General features: G+C 42.2%; 1 protein-coding gene across 1 annotated transcript; it reads left to right on the top strand.

Moving 5' to 3' along the window:
* Window positions 1–7274: 7274 nt before the first annotated feature.
* Window positions 7275–16005, top strand: T265_06980 (hypothetical protein; the record flags this gene model as incomplete). The annotated part of the gene is made up of 6 exons (XM_009172397.1): window positions 7275–7398; window positions 10650–10678; window positions 11713–11863; window positions 11936–12075; window positions 15713–15771; window positions 15900–16005. 6 exons carry the CDS (start codon window positions 7275–7277, stop codon window positions 16003–16005), a joined length of 609 nt encoding a protein of 202 aa, XP_009170661.1.
* Between the last annotated feature and the right edge of the window lie 1061 nt (window positions 16006–17066).

The raw sequence follows: 17066 nt of genomic DNA, 5'->3' as shown, positions 1-17066 counted from the left end.
GAAGAGTATCTTCAGGGTATTGTTCTGTGGCCGTTTGCATACACTGAGATGACATGAAACCCGACCAGAAAATCAGGCAACTTATATGGTGGGAAAATTGTACCGTTCACTGTTACTCTTTTGGAATGTCTGACAAGTAAATTTGAGGCAACCAGTGGTCGGATTGTACTGTTGAATACGATCGGCACCAACTACCATGTTCCAAAAAGCTTATTACGAACATAAAGTACTTGCCATTTTCAAATTTCTCTCAATCAGTCTTCCTTTCTAGTTTTTTTTTGTGATATTCATCGGTAAGACTTTGTTTGACCTTTATTAGGTTTACAAATTTTCAGTTCGGTTTTACCGCCTTTCATTTGGTTGAATTATTTGTAAGTATGAGGCCTGCTGAGATCGCTCAAGAAGATGAATCGCAAATTTTTTATTCATAACATCTCATTTCCGCAAATCTAGTGGCTTCCCTACCGGCTCAGGTGCGGACCGGAGCTGCAGTCGATGCAGATGTCGTGTACGAAAAGTATGCATCTGCTCCTGTGAGCAGCTTTGTTAAGAAAAGAATAAATGAGCGGATTAATGCGCCTCAGCCTGATCAACACTTGGAAGCATGAAATTAATTACAGTTATCCGTTATCTGAGAACAGTCCATCGATACGAAAGATGTATGTTGTCTAATAGGACCGTGTTCCTGTCCATCTGCTGACCAGCCTTTGGTTCATCAATAATCACGAGTGATAGGTATTCACAACAAGCTTTCTATGGCTTCTTATATTCCTTCATTCGAGAACTCAGGTCGGTGCTCAAGCTTGCGGCTCAATGAGCATCCTCTAATCTTGGCATTTCGGGGCATCTGCCAGTTTTTAAAGACCCAGGAGTTTGTAAAGCGACCAACAGAACAATGGTCTGTCCCGCACACATGTATTTCGTCTAAGTTTTCTTTCTCAAATAAGTATGTTCTATCCTCGAGATACGATAGCGTCCCCCTGTCACCTTTCAACACTCAAAAAGACAAGGTTAAACTGTCTGAAGATGGCTGTTGAAGAGTTCCAGCTAATCGCAGAGCCTGTGGCTCTTTTTTAACAGGCTACTAAAGAGACCAAGTAGTTTGGGATACCATCGAATTTTGAAGCCCAGTTCGACGCAGCCGCTGATGGGGAATTCGACGACTGGCACATGTAACCCAAGTAGTATGTATCGTTTTTCATTTTGGCTATAATAAATTGACGCATTTTCTCACGGACTCGTTCCTTTTTGTCAAGAACGCGATTCAAACAAAGTCCATTTATCGGTTTGTGCAGTGCTCCCTGAAAGTATCGGAAAACGAATAAACATGCAACAATGAGTGTCAAAAACGTTGGATCTCAGAAAACGTAGAAGGTGGTTACTGCGCACGAAAGTCCACACCAAGCGCATGGATGCGTCTTGATTTAATAAATGCCCTCTTTCAACACTAGACTTGCCATGAAACAGCATCCAACGCCAAAATAAAATCACATCTCCATCTACCTCCTACCTAATTTGACGTAGTTTTTTATGAGAATGTTTACAAATGCAAAAGCGACTACTGGTTTTTGAATTTCTTACCAAGACGTGCTTATTGGACAGATAATTATTAAAGCAACCACTTTTAACAGGGGACAGGGAATGCTCTCTAGTTGTGAGAGAACTCATCGGTCAAAAATAGACCGATCGTTTTCTGTTCAAACACGTCCCAGCTATAGAAAATTTTTGCTTTATCATTGAAGGAACCGATTAAACGGTCGCAAGTTTCTTCCATGATATCAGATCAAATGCGCTGTAAAGAAGCAGAACAGAACTGGCACTCAAAAGGCTTTACGTCAATGACGAGCTACAGCGATCGTTTGGGTTGTATTGCGCAAGTTGAAGCGCCTGATTTTGTCAATTTTCTTTTGAAGCTTTCGGGACCGATTTCTAGGCTAAGAGGCTTTAAATTTTAAGGGTGATCTAACGAGGCACAGCTAACATGCAGTTCCTTCTTTCAGGTTTTTTATCAGGTAAAAATCACGGCTAAATGAGTTAGTTTTCGACGGAACAAATGGACGAATTCCTTTCTGTGGAATTTAAAATATCCTGAAGGACAGAAAAGCCAAATATGTAAAGATTCCGAGTGCCAGAATGTCATTTGTCATTCAATAGTTTGTAATCGGTCCTCAGTAAATTTGCAATCCTCTTCAACTGATCACTTTTAATTGTCGGCAGTGTAGGAACTCATCAGATTTAGTATGGATTACTAAAGTTATACAAAAGCTGAAAGTCAAAAAACGGAAAGCTCTGCCTGTACTTTGTGCGCATGTAGACTATACTCCGGCTGTGTCCGTCTTAAGTTTTTTCTGTATACGAACAGCGCGCCAACATTTCTGTCGGTCGAAGAAGAATTGGCAAAAAGCATTCAGAAATTGCAGTAAATCGTTGTTCTTCGTGTGTACTTCGTACAGCGTAACACCAACTCTCCAAAAACCAGCAACAAACATTCGGCTGGTGAGCGACCGAGCCTTGACAAATGAGATTTTACGACATTTAGATGCTTCTACACACTTCCATTCTTGCAGCCTGGTCTAGAAAACAGCGGCAGCTTACAGATTGCTTTTTCGGCCTGAGGTCTCACAGACTATTGGTCAAACGGTAAAGAAGGTCATACTGACTACTGGACTTACTATATGCGACGTGAAAGTCAGTCAATTTAGGCTAAATAATAAATGTTTGCCAAGTTTCCTCCATCCGCCATCTCGTTTATTCTGGTTTTCTGTACCAATTGCTCGGATCTGTGCCGAATATATTTCGATGTAATGTTGGGGCTATTCGTTCCTGGTTATAAGGTCTTTGGCTGCGATTCTAGACGTCACAAATAAACGACAGGATAGTGCGTTATTGCTTTTTTGTTCCTTTGAGCCTCGGCATTATCAGCATATTTATTACCGACAACCAACGGCTTATGGTTTCCTGAAGTGGTGTAAGCACTCCCACCATTGCCAATAACCACAGATTCCAATGCAAACTCATCAAAGTTGCTGCAACTGTACGTTGACGTCATTTATTCGGTTTGAAAGCTTCATATTCTCAGAAAAAAATAGATTTTCGGCCTCAGATAACCACTGTCATCGTGAACCAGCGTAAATGTTTCTCCTTGGTAACGTGGATTGGCGAAGGGGGACGTCGGTTACGTCGCCCATGCATCAAAGAAAATACGCTAAGGGGTCCAACGAATGAATTTCTGTCTTACCGTAGGAGGAATGTGAATGGGTGCTTTCACTTTCTTCTGATGTTGAACAAAACTAGCGCAGCCAATCGGAGCAAAATTCAGTAAGCACAATCGGAAAACGTACCAAAAGATAAAGCGAAAGGCAAGGAAAGTCCATAACCACTTGCATGGGGACTAACATGTAATTTAGAGCTTGTTTTTCTCGATATGCAAGATTCCAAAGAACGTGCTTCCCATCTGATGAAAGACTGAAAAGTATTTTTCCACCCAAAGTGTGCCAAATGTACTTGCGAGTACCCCATCGATTAAATCTTTTAGTTTTATTTGTGAGTGACTTCAAAATTGTTTCTGAAGACAAAGAATCAGCAGCTGAACTTCACCACTGGTAAAAATGCAAATTCCGTCAGTCAAGTTTTGGCCGCATTACGTAGAAAATCATTTAAAGTTTAAAAATGAGTTTAGCTGAAGGGCCAAAAATCATCTCACTCTCCTCTTAGAAACATCCATCTCACGCCGTCGCATGAATTACAGACCACCAGTGTAACCTCCATGCCTTTATGTTCAGTGAGTTTCTAGGTTTTCCCTGACCACTGTTACACTAGGTTTTTAATAAAACGCCACTTCCATCGTTGCTCTGTCCAGGAGATGTGTTGACTGGCCCTAGATAGTTTCCGCTTTTTTATTTTCATAACCAGGGGTATTATTCCAGTGCTTTAGCAATACTGTGTAGGAACTGCCGTGTAGAAACTGCAGCAAGGAACCTCACATGCTAACGAGTCGCTGGCTACCGCCCGTGGATAGTACTTTTTATCTGCTTAGTCGCCCCCGACCTACAGTTATCACCTAAAAATGGTGGCCGGGCTTGAGTACTGCAACAATCCCTGGAACCTCGTTTTACAAGGTACAACCAGGCCAGAGGTAAGCATTCAGACCGAGAGCAGCGAGACCTAGTGATACCTGTAATCTTGCTACGAAATTGTCTCGGATAAAGTCGTATTGTCCTCTGCGGTAGGAGTATGAAGACAGCAAGATTTTCCCTCCCAGAAGACCAGCATAACTATAATGCTTTCTTCCCCGTTAAAGGATAATTTAGGAAAGGTTGGCCCCAAAAATGGCACACCTTTATCGCCTAATAGTTAAGCGTGACAGCCGGCGTACTATCCTATACGGTCGAAATATTTTTCAAATCCAAGACGCAGCCACCTGCTATGTGTAGCCGTATCGTGAGTGAAACAGTGATGCCTTACTCCTCGCATCTTCGAGCCAGGCCAGGCCTGCATGCGGGTGGGTCAGTCTAATGAGCCCCTGGTTCCGGACAGATTACCAATGGAAACCTTACTGTTTGCAGTCTCTCGGATCAGACTTTTGAGTCAGAAGCTAGCGGGTAGGTTCCCAAATAAAACCTCATGTCCTCTCACCACCCTGTAGGCTAGACATCTGAATCAAAGACTCAAAGTGAGGATCCTCAACAAAACCCATTCTTTAGCCTGAGGCGATCGGGTGGTATCATTTGCTTGCACAGGTCTTTGTTCACCGATCTCTCTCCCCAAACCATTCCCACTACACAAGCAAACATTACTGGGCCATTTGATTGTTAGTAACCTGACCGATGTGCTTTATTTGTGGGTTATCCGATCAATCAAACCCACTGCCCCCCAACACAATATCGATGCCTGATTGCAGTGTCGATGTTTGCCCCAATGGACTGCAGTTCTGAAGCTGAGAAGGTTACGTTCCACTGAGAATCATCCGGACTAATTCATCAGAAAAGAAGCACTGATAATGCGATTTTTTCGGCAATAAGGACATCCTGATCGGTCGTTTGAGTTTCTCAGAATTACATCTGGTTGGTCACTTCGGAATCGATGGCTTTGGCACAAAAAACAGAGAGCTCTTTTCCAGTTGTGATCATCAAATTTTTCTAGGCGCCACTAAATTTCGGTATAAACGTTTGCATCGCGTAATCTGGAGGCAGCCAACTGCAAATCAACCGTGGGCCAGCTGGATTACTTGATCATCAGTCAACGGTGGACAGTCACAATTCCTTCGGGACACAACCTGATACCGATCACGCCACGGTGCATGCGCGCCTGATAGTTCGTTACCCCTCAAGCCCTCGCAAGTCAGCAATAAACATGCCCATCCACCGTCCTCGGAGAACTACCATAGCTCACAAGTGTCTCCTCCTCCTCCTGCTCATCATCATCATCGTCAATCATCGGCAGCATGATATCAGTGTTCAGCACTGATGCTTCACTGCCGTACCTAGCTCAACTACTGTCTACAGAAAAGCGACGCTGAACTGGTAACGAACACGTTCATCAAGCATGTGAGAAGAGTTAGGCTAGCGGCGTTCACTTCGACCTCGCCGATACGACCAAGAAAACACTGAACATCGTGAAGATCACCTATATTGACTGATGCCAGTAAATCCATACCAGAAGGCAACGAGTACGAGAAAAGCACGCAAACCCCTTAAACGTCCAACAGCGAACAGCCTAAGGAAAAACCGATAGCTTTGGTGGACATCAAAGCTTGGTGATGGAAAAGGTTTTTGCTACATGAAACGGCTGTGCCCTACACCAACTGATACCATCGACTCATCAGAGGCATGCAACGATCAGTGAACGGTAAGAAAAAGGACTTCTTTGACTAACTCGCGTAAAAGTTTATTGGAATGGTGGGTCAAAAACTTTGAAGGACAGTTTAGTTAGCTTCCTGCAACACGGTCATTGGAGGCATTTCGTACGGATAAATGGATTGTGAACCTTAATCGTCCATTGGAAGAAGAAATAAAGTGCGAAATATCCGTACTGAAACGTGATAAGACACCATGACCGGACGGTCTTTATTCAAACTTATTTAAAGTAGGCAGAGAATCTCTGGTTACACATCAGGCAAAAATTGCTGCGATATGCGGCAAAGGAAAAGTGCCTGCAGAATGAGGCACGTCGACAGATATTCCAGCAAGGTTAAACGGAGGCTGTACAAAAACTACCAGGGCGTCAGTCTGGTGGTTGTGGCATCGAAAGTGCCCTCTGGTCTTATCCTTTGAAGTATGACTGAACACAAGGGGAGACAGATCCACGAAAACCAAGCTGGGTCCTGCACGAAGACGCATCGATAACCTTTTAACCCTCCATCAGATTCTGGAACAGTGACCCCTCTCCCGGCGACCAGCGATGATTGCCTACTTTGACTTGAAACCTTCCTTTGACTCCCTGAACCGTGAGGCACTACGACAGTGTCTGTGGAGTGTGGAGTAAGCCTCCATAAATTATCGACCCTCTTTCAGAAACTTTACGCCAACTCCCGCGGACGTGTGAAGGTTTGCGGGGAACTCTCACCACATTAAGCGTTATCAGCCAAGGCTGTTTGCTTTCACCCTTTCTCTCCAACTTTGTCACTGTTGCGAATATGGAAGACCAAATATTGGCCTGTGAGGTGAAAGTGCTTCCAGGACATTTGCATACAGATACAGAGTACGCAGACGACATAGCTGTTTTATGACCTGACGCCATCACCATGCAGATAATGGTGAACAATTTAAATAATCCTGCCTCGTGGTTCGGCATGCTCTTCACACCTGCAAAATTCAAAGTGCTGCTGCAGGAGTAGATGGGTGCGACCCTAAACTCATGCTTGCGGATGAACAGATTGAACAGATTGAGGCTCCTAGACACATTTTTCTACCTGGGCATCTGTATCATTCCTGGTGGTCTCTCGAAAGGTGATATTTCCATGTCGATTGGGAAAGTCATGGGCGGTTTATGAACCAGCATCACCTGAGGTGCAGGCGCGACATCACGGACCGACTTTACAATGCTCCCGGGTGCCCCATATTATTATACGGGTCAAGCTTAGCGGCTGCGCGTTGAGGACGTCAAAAGACTTTCACTGTCTGACCATTGATGTTTTCAGAGCATTATCTGATTCTGCTGCGAACAGTGGATCAGAAATACTGAAGTATTTCGAATGGCTTTTGGACGAGCTTAGTCTTCTACGGTCTATCAACTGGCCAGACTCCATGAGTTGCGCTGGCTTGCTCAGATGTTAGATGTGCCAGTTAACCGAATTTCTCGAAAAGTGTTTTGTACAAGGATGGGAGCGAGCTAGAGGAGGTCAAACAGTGACTCAGCAACGAAGTATGGAATGCATTACCAGCAAACTCAGCGGATCTGGTCAATACAGTCTACATAGATGAGTACCCCGAGAGGGGACACGTCAATGGTTTGAGACATTATCAGACCTCAGTGTCTCCCGTGAAGCCAAGCTGTTGCATAGCTCACCCCGATTTCCTCAATGAAAACTCCACGGACACCGCTGAACTTACGCATCAATCACATTAGCCAACGCCTCCAATACGCGTTTATCACACCTGTTCAAATCGTCAAAGAACAAAAACTGTGTCAGCTAGAACCACTGTACGGCACGTACGAGATTTTCACAGCTTATAATGGTGGCCCTCATTTGCTTTTTTTTGCTCGCTGAGCCTACCCTCGGCTATCTTTGGTTGCAGATCCACATTGAAGGTGTTAAAGTTTAGCTTGTTTGCTGCGGCTTTCTGGCCCCAGATAGGTCGGCGATGTGTTTGCTGAAAACAGGAGCCAGGATTTTATTCCACACAGAATTCTTCAGCGGGAGGCCTTATCGTTTATCGTTGGTGAGCGTTTTACCTTCAGCTTCTTGAAATATTTATCGAGTCTAAATCCGTACGGGTGGTAACTTGCATGCATGTGCTAAACCCTTGTTGCACTTTTGAATGCTGTGTGCGGGTTCAATTTCTTGTTGAACCCTACTCATTGGAACCACTAGTGGAATTGTAGTCAATTCCATCCCCTAGATTCATTCATCTGCTTGCTGGTTCACTGAGGAATCTACTATTTGCTCACACTGGTAGCTTATGTTATATAAATTTTGATGCCAACAATGGGACGTATGACAACTCCCCTTTTAGGTATGCAGCAATCAACTAGCCGGAGGCTTACCAGTCGGTGTGTGTATTCTTCAATGATCAACCCATGCTCCCGAATGAGGGTTCTAAAAGTCTGACCAATTCCTTTTAAACGCATGTGAATGACAACAGCCTGATCGCTTTTAACCCTGTACTTACGTGGCTACCCTATCAGAGAATACCCTAGCCGACGTACTCAGCTGGTTGTTGTGAAACCTAACTCTTGAATTTTTGTCGCCGTCACTATTTCTCTCAGTCGCCTGCACTGTGGTATTTGGTTCAACTTCGGTCAGGTTCACATCTGGTGTTTCAGCAGTCCACTCTACCAAGTAAATGGCACAAATGATGAATATCTTATGCTGTGTACGGATTGTATGGCTGCCCCGTCCTATTGTAAAACCATACATTGAATTTGAATGCTAAAAGTGTTGATTACAGAGTGGTTCAAAACTTTTCGCGGCAAATCTGAGCTGGGTGTAATTCTGTCTTGAATGACAGAAAATCGATTCCACGCTACTTGGGCTAGTGCACATCTCCTTTTACGAGGAAGGCGGGATCGTTCAAATCTCATAGCACCCTTCAGCCAGATGTGGGAGCTGCGGCGGATTAATCTGTGTTTACTTTCACCAACGAGATATTCGGATATTCTACCAGTGAATTCAGACAGAAAACTCAGTGATGTACCTGAAAGTGAAAGTTCTGAATGCACTCCCCGCGTACAATTTTAGTTAAAACGGCATTTCGGACATCGCACCATCCCCTTCTCATATATGGCGTTCTAATTGGAAAGTGGATTCGATGTCCAAAGAAGTATGCCAAACGCTTGCTCAACAGCAAGACAGCACTGGAACAGTAAAGTTCGTGGTGAATAAATAAACAGTTCAGTTTATCATCTAATGTGTACTTTTATCATTATTTGTATTTATTTTGTGGGACTAACCTAAACGGAATTTCTTGCGCTTCATTCCCTACGTAGATCAACTACATGGCAGACAATACAGGCGACGAATTCGAGGCGCGTTTGTCATTGATCGGGCTAGTCTGCTCATCAAACATCAGTTTTTGTGTTACACTGACATCTGCCGAATAAGCCAAGTCTGGCTAATCCAAGCAGCGTTGGAACTACTGTGAATCTTTTCATAAAAACAACATTCCAGGAGGCGATCTTTTACCTTAGTCCTATAGACTTTTTGCCAGTAGTGAAATACATATTTCGCCTTATTCTGCGGTAAACACTGCACTTGTGTAGCCTGCGGTAGATAAAGCGGGAATTTTAGTCACTTAAGACAAACAGGTCTATCAAAACTGCCCACTCCGTTTCTCGTACTTTTCACTGATCGCACCTGTTAGCCTAATCAAAGTGTGTCTTCAAACGCCATGGGGATTGGAAGTTGTCAGCAGGGGATATGATTTGAACGTCAAATGAAAGTTGACCCGTTATTGGATTACGTACGGTCAAGTAAGGCTTGTCGAATGGTGTGTACTGTTATGTTCGTTTGGCTATCGGCATACTGTGATATACCGGGATATAGTATACTAGAGTATGATAGTACATAGTACAGTATGGTTTGACACAATATGGCACAACATAGTATGACGTAGCGCAGCATAGTATACTGTCAAATAACAAGATATATTTTTTGTAAGTTATACAGTGGCTTTTCTCTGTTTCACATATTGATTCCCAAACCAACCTGGAGTTACAACGAAACATTTTGCTGCTTTACCTCTAGAATAGCCCACTGGATTTCGGCTAGCAATTATGATGTAGAAGTTTCTAACTTTGCAATTTTTCACAAGGCTTTCTTTTCTGCTCCTGGCTATTATTAAGCCACTTTGAGTAGACATTCAAAATGCCGCAAATAAAAAGGCGTTTTTTGGCCTTGATCACTTTTATTAGGAGGGAAACGGTAGTTCAACTGCTTTGGCGTATTTTATTTGCAGATCACGCCCAACTTCCTTTGTAATTTAACCATTCATTCACACCAACCGATGAACGAAAATTGACGAATAAACGTCAAACTTTCGTCTTCATCAAAGAAGCCCCCCGATTCAAGAATAGAATCTTTTCAGACGACTAAATGCACTGAACTGATTGGCTACCAATTAACCTGAAGTATTCGGATTTTCGGTACTCAGAGCGATATTTTAATTTGTTTTTGATCATGTGATGGAGCGCATTCATTGATCAGGTGGTTGTTGGTCAGTTCGCTGAGCTTGGTAATTGCTATTCAATTGCTCAGTCAGTAATCAGTTTCTGGTCATATTCACTTCAGTTGAATAAATGCCCAGAAGAAATTTGGGTGCAGAAAGTTTTCGAAAATGACTCCAAAAACCCAACCATTACTTGATCCGGATCTCAAAACGTTAGAATCCTAATAACATTGATCACAACCTTTTGATAAGGATTTGCGCAGAAACAGGTTTTGTGTGTCTATCAAAGTGCTTTCCACCATTTTCACCTACTTTTGCATTTAGATAGATCACGTTTCAATAAGAATGCTAAGGTACTTCGCATATTTGTCGGCAAGTAGCTGATGGTTAGAAATACACGTACTTCGACCTATCCCTAAGCTTTTTCTTTCACTTGACCTTTGCTCACATACATGACAAAATTACTAGATTTTGGAACTCGATCGTGGCCCTTATATTTTCGGTGATCGAATTATATGTGGTACACAAGCCACCTAGAGTTCCATGGTTATTACCTCTGAGCTGCCTGAATATTCCATAAAATTTCTTTTGTTTTCTAAACACACCTGACACGTGAGATCAAAATTAAACCTTCCACAGAACTGCTGTTAAAGTCATCAGTAGACTCTCCGGTCTTCCATGAAATACGTTCATCCGATTGGCCACTGAAACGACAAAACTGGTAGTGGGTTGTTTCCGAATTTAGAGCTGTCATCTCATGTTAATTACACTAAAGAAGAAAGTATTTCACTCTGTCTGTATGAGTCGAGCTGGAGCCTCAGTATGCGTTTGAGATGCTTCAGCATATTGAGAAATGTTATCAGGAAAGCCAATTATTCAGAACGTGTATACTGGTGTTGTTCTGTCTCCTTAGTTAGACAATTGGTTGCGAACCTTCCGTCACCAACCGAGGTGACGTCACGACTACGTAGTAAGTTAGCCGAACATTGTACTTCAGATGTGACTCAGTGTCGAGGTATTGCACACTGCTTTACCTTTGCTTATAAATGTTTTGCTGACAAGGGGACCACCTCCCAGTATAATTGGTCATCTGGATGGTCAGCCTTAATCATTTGACCGGCCGGGACTTTTAATTTTGATTCCTCCGACCCATCCCAGGACACCTCTTAATTCGACGGTTGGAACTTGATCAACCTTATTAGTAGTTGGTTTCGTTACATTCCCCTTTTAAATTGGCAATCTTTAGCTTCTAGTGGTATGTAGGTTGAGTAGATTGTACTCCATCACAAACTCAGTCAGCCGACATATAGAAAAAAGCACTCTAAGGGTTGCAAAATTAATTAAATAACGAAAAGGCGGCCAATTTGTGAAGTATGTTTGTGTGTAGCAACTTGGTGTCAAAGTGAGATGGCCCATGAGGTTAGAGTGCGAATTTACTGACCGGAAGGTCCATGTTTCGAACCCGATCTCTGTCTCTCGACTTCCCTTGTCTAGGTTTGGGCAATCTGGTAGTATTCCAGCCCTCATGCGTCCTTCTGGTGAAATGACAGCTAGGCACTGAAAGTGTTACGGCTGAACGAACATCTTTTTCAGCTTTTTTGCTGCTAAAGCCTTAAACTCTCCTCTCTTTATTGGTTCTGTGTTTGACAATGTCCGCACGAAAAAAACAGATAGGCGGCGGTTCCCGTATACACTGAAAAAACCTTTGTCCAGACTGAACAAAGTAATTTCACACAAAGGTGAGACTCACGTAAGAAAAATTTGCATAATTTAGTAAGCGTGTGCATTTTTATATGCCGCCGCATTCCACATATGATATTTATTTTGTTTTATGTAGAGGTTGATAGTGGCGCTTCGGTCACTTCACCCATGGACAGTACTTTTCTGATTTTTTGGAGCTAATTGAATAAAAAAACGTTTATTTAAGATGTCTTAAATGTTGTTTTTTAATTTTCCAGGTTAGCAGCTGAGAGAATGTTTCGCACACGACACCAGTGTCGACGCTTTTTAGAAAATCATCGATGACCTCATGAACAAAGCCTGTCAACACACAACATTTCTACGTCTGTTAATCCTGAGGTTAACGTGATGGAATTAAATCGTGTCCAAGAATCCTTCTTTGGTTGATACTAGACTTACGCGCGTAGCTTGGTAGTAATAGCCCTTACGGTAAATTGAGCACCGTATACTTGCGAATCAGTACTAATGACGTCAAACTTCAAGCACATCTACTGGGTAAATTTTGGCTGTCAACGCTGAAGAGATCAATTTAAAGAATCAAAGTTCGATTTACCAGAAAGGTGGCGCACTGGCCATATTTTTCCAGACATGATTTAAGCTACTCAATAGTGGATGCGTTAACTAAATAGGGTTACCTCCTAAAAAGTTCCACAGAACGAAACTTGTTTGTTTCATCTGCAAAATGTGTTAAGAAAACATTTTCGCTGCGTTTTTGTTGTTAAATCGGAAACAGGCTGTTTGCGTGCTTGTACACCAGGCCGGTTAAAAGGCTTCACTGTAGTCGTGCATAGTTGCCTTGTGACGCAACAGGAAACGCCCAATTTTGTTTACGCACGCATTGACGTATAGATTAGATCTAGTTCAATGTGTCACTTTATCGAATCTTTTAAGAAATATCAAGTATCCGGAAATTCTTCTCTGTATTTCTTGTATGCGGACGTCAAAGTTTTCCAGATTGAATTTGCGACCTTACTGTTCATCATTTATCTAGATCAAGGAATTGGGCCGATGACTTCTGGTGGTTATTCTTGCGCAAATTTTCCTTATACCTTGCCCAACACGAAACCTGTTGCATACATCCGATTTGCTACTTTATATCGCTGCTCTTGGTTGTGGAAGTATTTTCTTTTGGTCTTGAATTTGGTTTTCATGAGGTGGCACCTGGTGGTGGATTGTCATCACTTCTTTTTACCTGTGCTAGATGAGCAATAAATATTCTCCTCAATGGCAAATATGCGCTTGACTCACATCAGGCTATCTGAAGTGAGAGTTTTGGCGCGTTTTGTGGGGTCTCAGTGAGGGACACCTCCACGAGTAATATGAACGAGTAATATGACTCAAAAAGAGGATTCACATCCACAGTTCTAACAAATCTTTGTGTGGCACATTTTAGTGACTGAATTGAACAATTTTACGAAAGTATACTCCTATAGCTCTCTATTATTTCCGCGGTGTTAAAGAATTAACTTGATTCAGAAACTAAAATCCGTGAAAAACTTAAACGATTCAGCAAATCAAGTATAACTGGTGCTCGTCAGGATATCATCTCAAGTTCTTCTGGGAGCCGCGTTTCTTCACTATCGACAATACTAAATTAAACATACCAAAAGAAAATCATACAAATATTGATAGTGAAATTGTGGAATTCTATTTATTAGCGGACTGCCATTAATATCCAAATGACGCATGTAACTGGGTAGGCTGCAGAATTCGGAGTTTTTTGTGCAACCAAAAGCATGCATGGCAATGTCAGACCGCGCTCCGAATTGTGACCAGATATGTCTAGCCGTTCCATAATCACACTGATGGCCACACAAGGTGGGAGAAACATGAATAATATTGCAAACTGTCCGTCGTTAGAAAAAAAGAGATAAAACACATGAATAGTCTATTGGGAATATTTTATCTTGCTAAGCAAAACGGGCAAAATTGTCTGTCTTATGATTTTAAACGAGTTTACGTCACCTTGTCCTGATACCTAAAAGCATTTTACAACTAAAGACGTTACCACGAAACCACGAGACTGACTATTGGCTTCATCTTTTCTTTCCTGTGAGTGACAAAACGATAAAACTGGATACAGGCGACTGCTATTGGTTCAGCTTGCGAGGTTTGTAGCTAAAGATAAAGGTCTCAAACGAATATCAAGTTCAACAATCTGTAGTACATAAAAGACCGAGGATCGAAGCAGATCACAACACATTGGTCAGCTCGCTAGATGGAAGCGGACAAATAACCAGAAGCCTAATGGGGAAGATAGGTGAAGGTAAAAATCAGTGGATCATCATGAATAGAAGCTCGAAGACAGACTGACAATATCATCCGTGAGAACTTAATGAGAAATCCAAATTTGGGCTAACCAACTGTCCAGTCGTTTTGCCTACTCAAATCACACTTCGCGGTCAAAGACCAGTCCGGATTTGCGCTCAACCATAACAATACATTCTACTACATAGAAGATGTAATGAGACATCCATGGAAGATTTATCATGTTCCAGGAGTGCCATAATCAAGGGTGAAATTCGAATTTTCTGATAACCCCAAAATTCATTTCTTCTGGTTTGTTGACATTCTTAGTCGTTTGTTGGAGTGTGCTTGTGCTGAGATCATTGAGATCATATCTTTTAGCGCTGAGTTAAATTTCTTATATCTAATGGTTTAACTCGACCAAAGAATTTGCACATACCCATATCAGAAATGAGATGTGAATTGTTGACGGGTCAAAATATAAAAAACGAGCCCTTTGTCTGTCTCTGTCTGTCACTCAGCACATACTAACGGAACGTTACGCGACTGAATTCAGCTTTACAGCACGGCCCATCTGGAAGAACTTGAAAACACCAAAATCTCCTCATCCTCGCAGTTTTCACCTGCATAACCTTTCAATTTCACCACAAACGCTTGCACCTACAAAAATAGTCATAAAAAATGGGGGTTTTGATGCCAAAAGCAACCCAGTCATCTATAAAACACCAACCTAATTGATGCTTCTGATGAGGACGTATCTTAAATACTGTCTGATTTTATTCACAGACATGCCCTGGCTACCTCATTCATTCACGTTTAACATGGGTGTGGCATGGAAATGTCTGTCAGCTGTTTGGACGGTAGTGAACTGAAACCGGATAAAAGCTCCTGAAAGTTGAGTTGACAGTGAAAACCATATGAAAGTACTTAAACGATAACAGATGGGCGCTGTGAGACATAACTTGGTACGCCAGTCAGCCGTTCATTCAAAGTTCAGTATGAGCAAATGCCGACAGGCTGGTCCATCTAACGCAGTACATCCCATACCTGAAGTCAACCCTGTAGTATCCTGTCAGTTTTAGTGGTTTTGAAACTGTCCATCTCTCCAGATAATAGATGAATAGGTAGTCGGTCGGAACCAGATTAGATGAGAATTTTTCCAAGTCCAATATAAACATCCAAGTGAGTGATCGTATGATAATACATTGCGTCTTTTCTCATAGAGTGCTACTTAGTAGGGGAAACAGTGTTTATATCCCCGAATAAAGATGTGAAATCGATCGGACTGTTTTTAGCTAGAAACAAACTATCAAGCGCCACCCAGAATCCACCTTAAGTCTAATTACATCAACGTATAAAGTGTGCACAGTATGCCACGATGAGCTTGTGCATCTGTCCAGCTGAAAGTACTCGCTTTCATAAAGCAACATCCAGCGACGATTAAAGCTACAGGTTGCCCGTAAGTCTGAAGTTTTAAAGTTCCTGATTCTGGTCTAAAAAATTGAAACTAATACGAAACTTCTTGTCTTTGTAATGTACTTGAAACTAATACGAAACTTCTTGTCTTTGTAATGTACTACTCATAAGGTTGCTGAAAATGCATCGACAGCCCACGACCGTTTTCGCCCTTCTTGAGCCCCAAGGAAGGCGAAACCGGTCGTGGGCTGTCGATGGATTTTCAGCAACCTTATGAGTAGTACATTACAAAAATATATATGTATTGCGATATTTCAAATATTGTAGCGACTGAAACACGAGGCGGCCTGGTGCAGCACATTCAGTTGCCTGAGAACATCATAAACGAGAAATTCAGCTGGGTTCCAGGTGAGTCTCTCGAAAGAACCAAATTAGTTTGCAAATGAGTGTATATTCGCTGAAGCTTCTTATATTCGAAATACTGAGAATTCTCTGCTCAATCTCATTGGTTGTTCCACGTGATTGTAACTTGCTGGATTCGGATAGCAAGAATGAAAAAACTCTTGAGGAAGGCATCACAGAATGCCTGGCCATCACTTTGGCTTAGATTTTCTCTCAACCTCTTCCCTGGTCCAATCAAAGCGTAACAAACTATTAATCTATGCGCTGCACTCAAATGTTCATAGAAAATTTCGCAACTCCGGAATTAAAAAAATTTATACTAATATGAGGACAAGCCTGGTATTCTCCTAAAGTGCAGTCATTTCTCTGAAGAAATTTATCCAGGCTAAAGTAGCACTTGCCATTAAATGCCCTTGAATAGAATTAGGAACTTCCACAAAGTCATAAGAAGTTTTTGAAGGAACAGAGTTCACAAAATTGATGCTAAATTATATTTTCTTATTGCCGGTGTAGGCCACAAATTTATGCCTTAATTCAGTGAAATACTGTCAGATTTTACTTGCGAAATAAAAATATATTGGACCAACGAGATGGATCATACTGAAGGTAGTAACCAAGTCCGTAAATACTAGACTGAAGAACTGGTTTCTCCTGGCATTCAGCTCATTTGTCTCGCTCCGTGTTCGGTGCTAAGTGAGTGGGATGAGTTTCGCGAGTGATCTTGTTGCTTAGCTCATTTGAGGTCTGTACTTGAGACCTGTTTGCCCATCAGAAAACTGCTTGTTTTGATACATGAGCCAAGCCAAACCTTTGCATCCGTTGGCGGATATTGCTTTTTTGACCCCGTGCGTGTTTCCAGCTCGGGGATGTGAAACACCCGGACCACCTATCAGGTGCGTGTGTGAAATGACGGTGAATATTTCTGTCTCAGTTAAT

The sequence above is a fragment of the Opisthorchis viverrini genome (assembly GCF_000715545.1).
Source record: "Opisthorchis viverrini unplaced genomic scaffold opera_v5_153, whole genome shotgun sequence".
Taxonomy (NCBI): Eukaryota; Metazoa; Platyhelminthes; class Trematoda; order Opisthorchiida; family Opisthorchiidae; genus Opisthorchis; species Opisthorchis viverrini.
The sequence above is the reverse complement of the archived record's forward strand: the minus strand, read 5'-3'. Positions and strand labels throughout refer to the sequence as shown.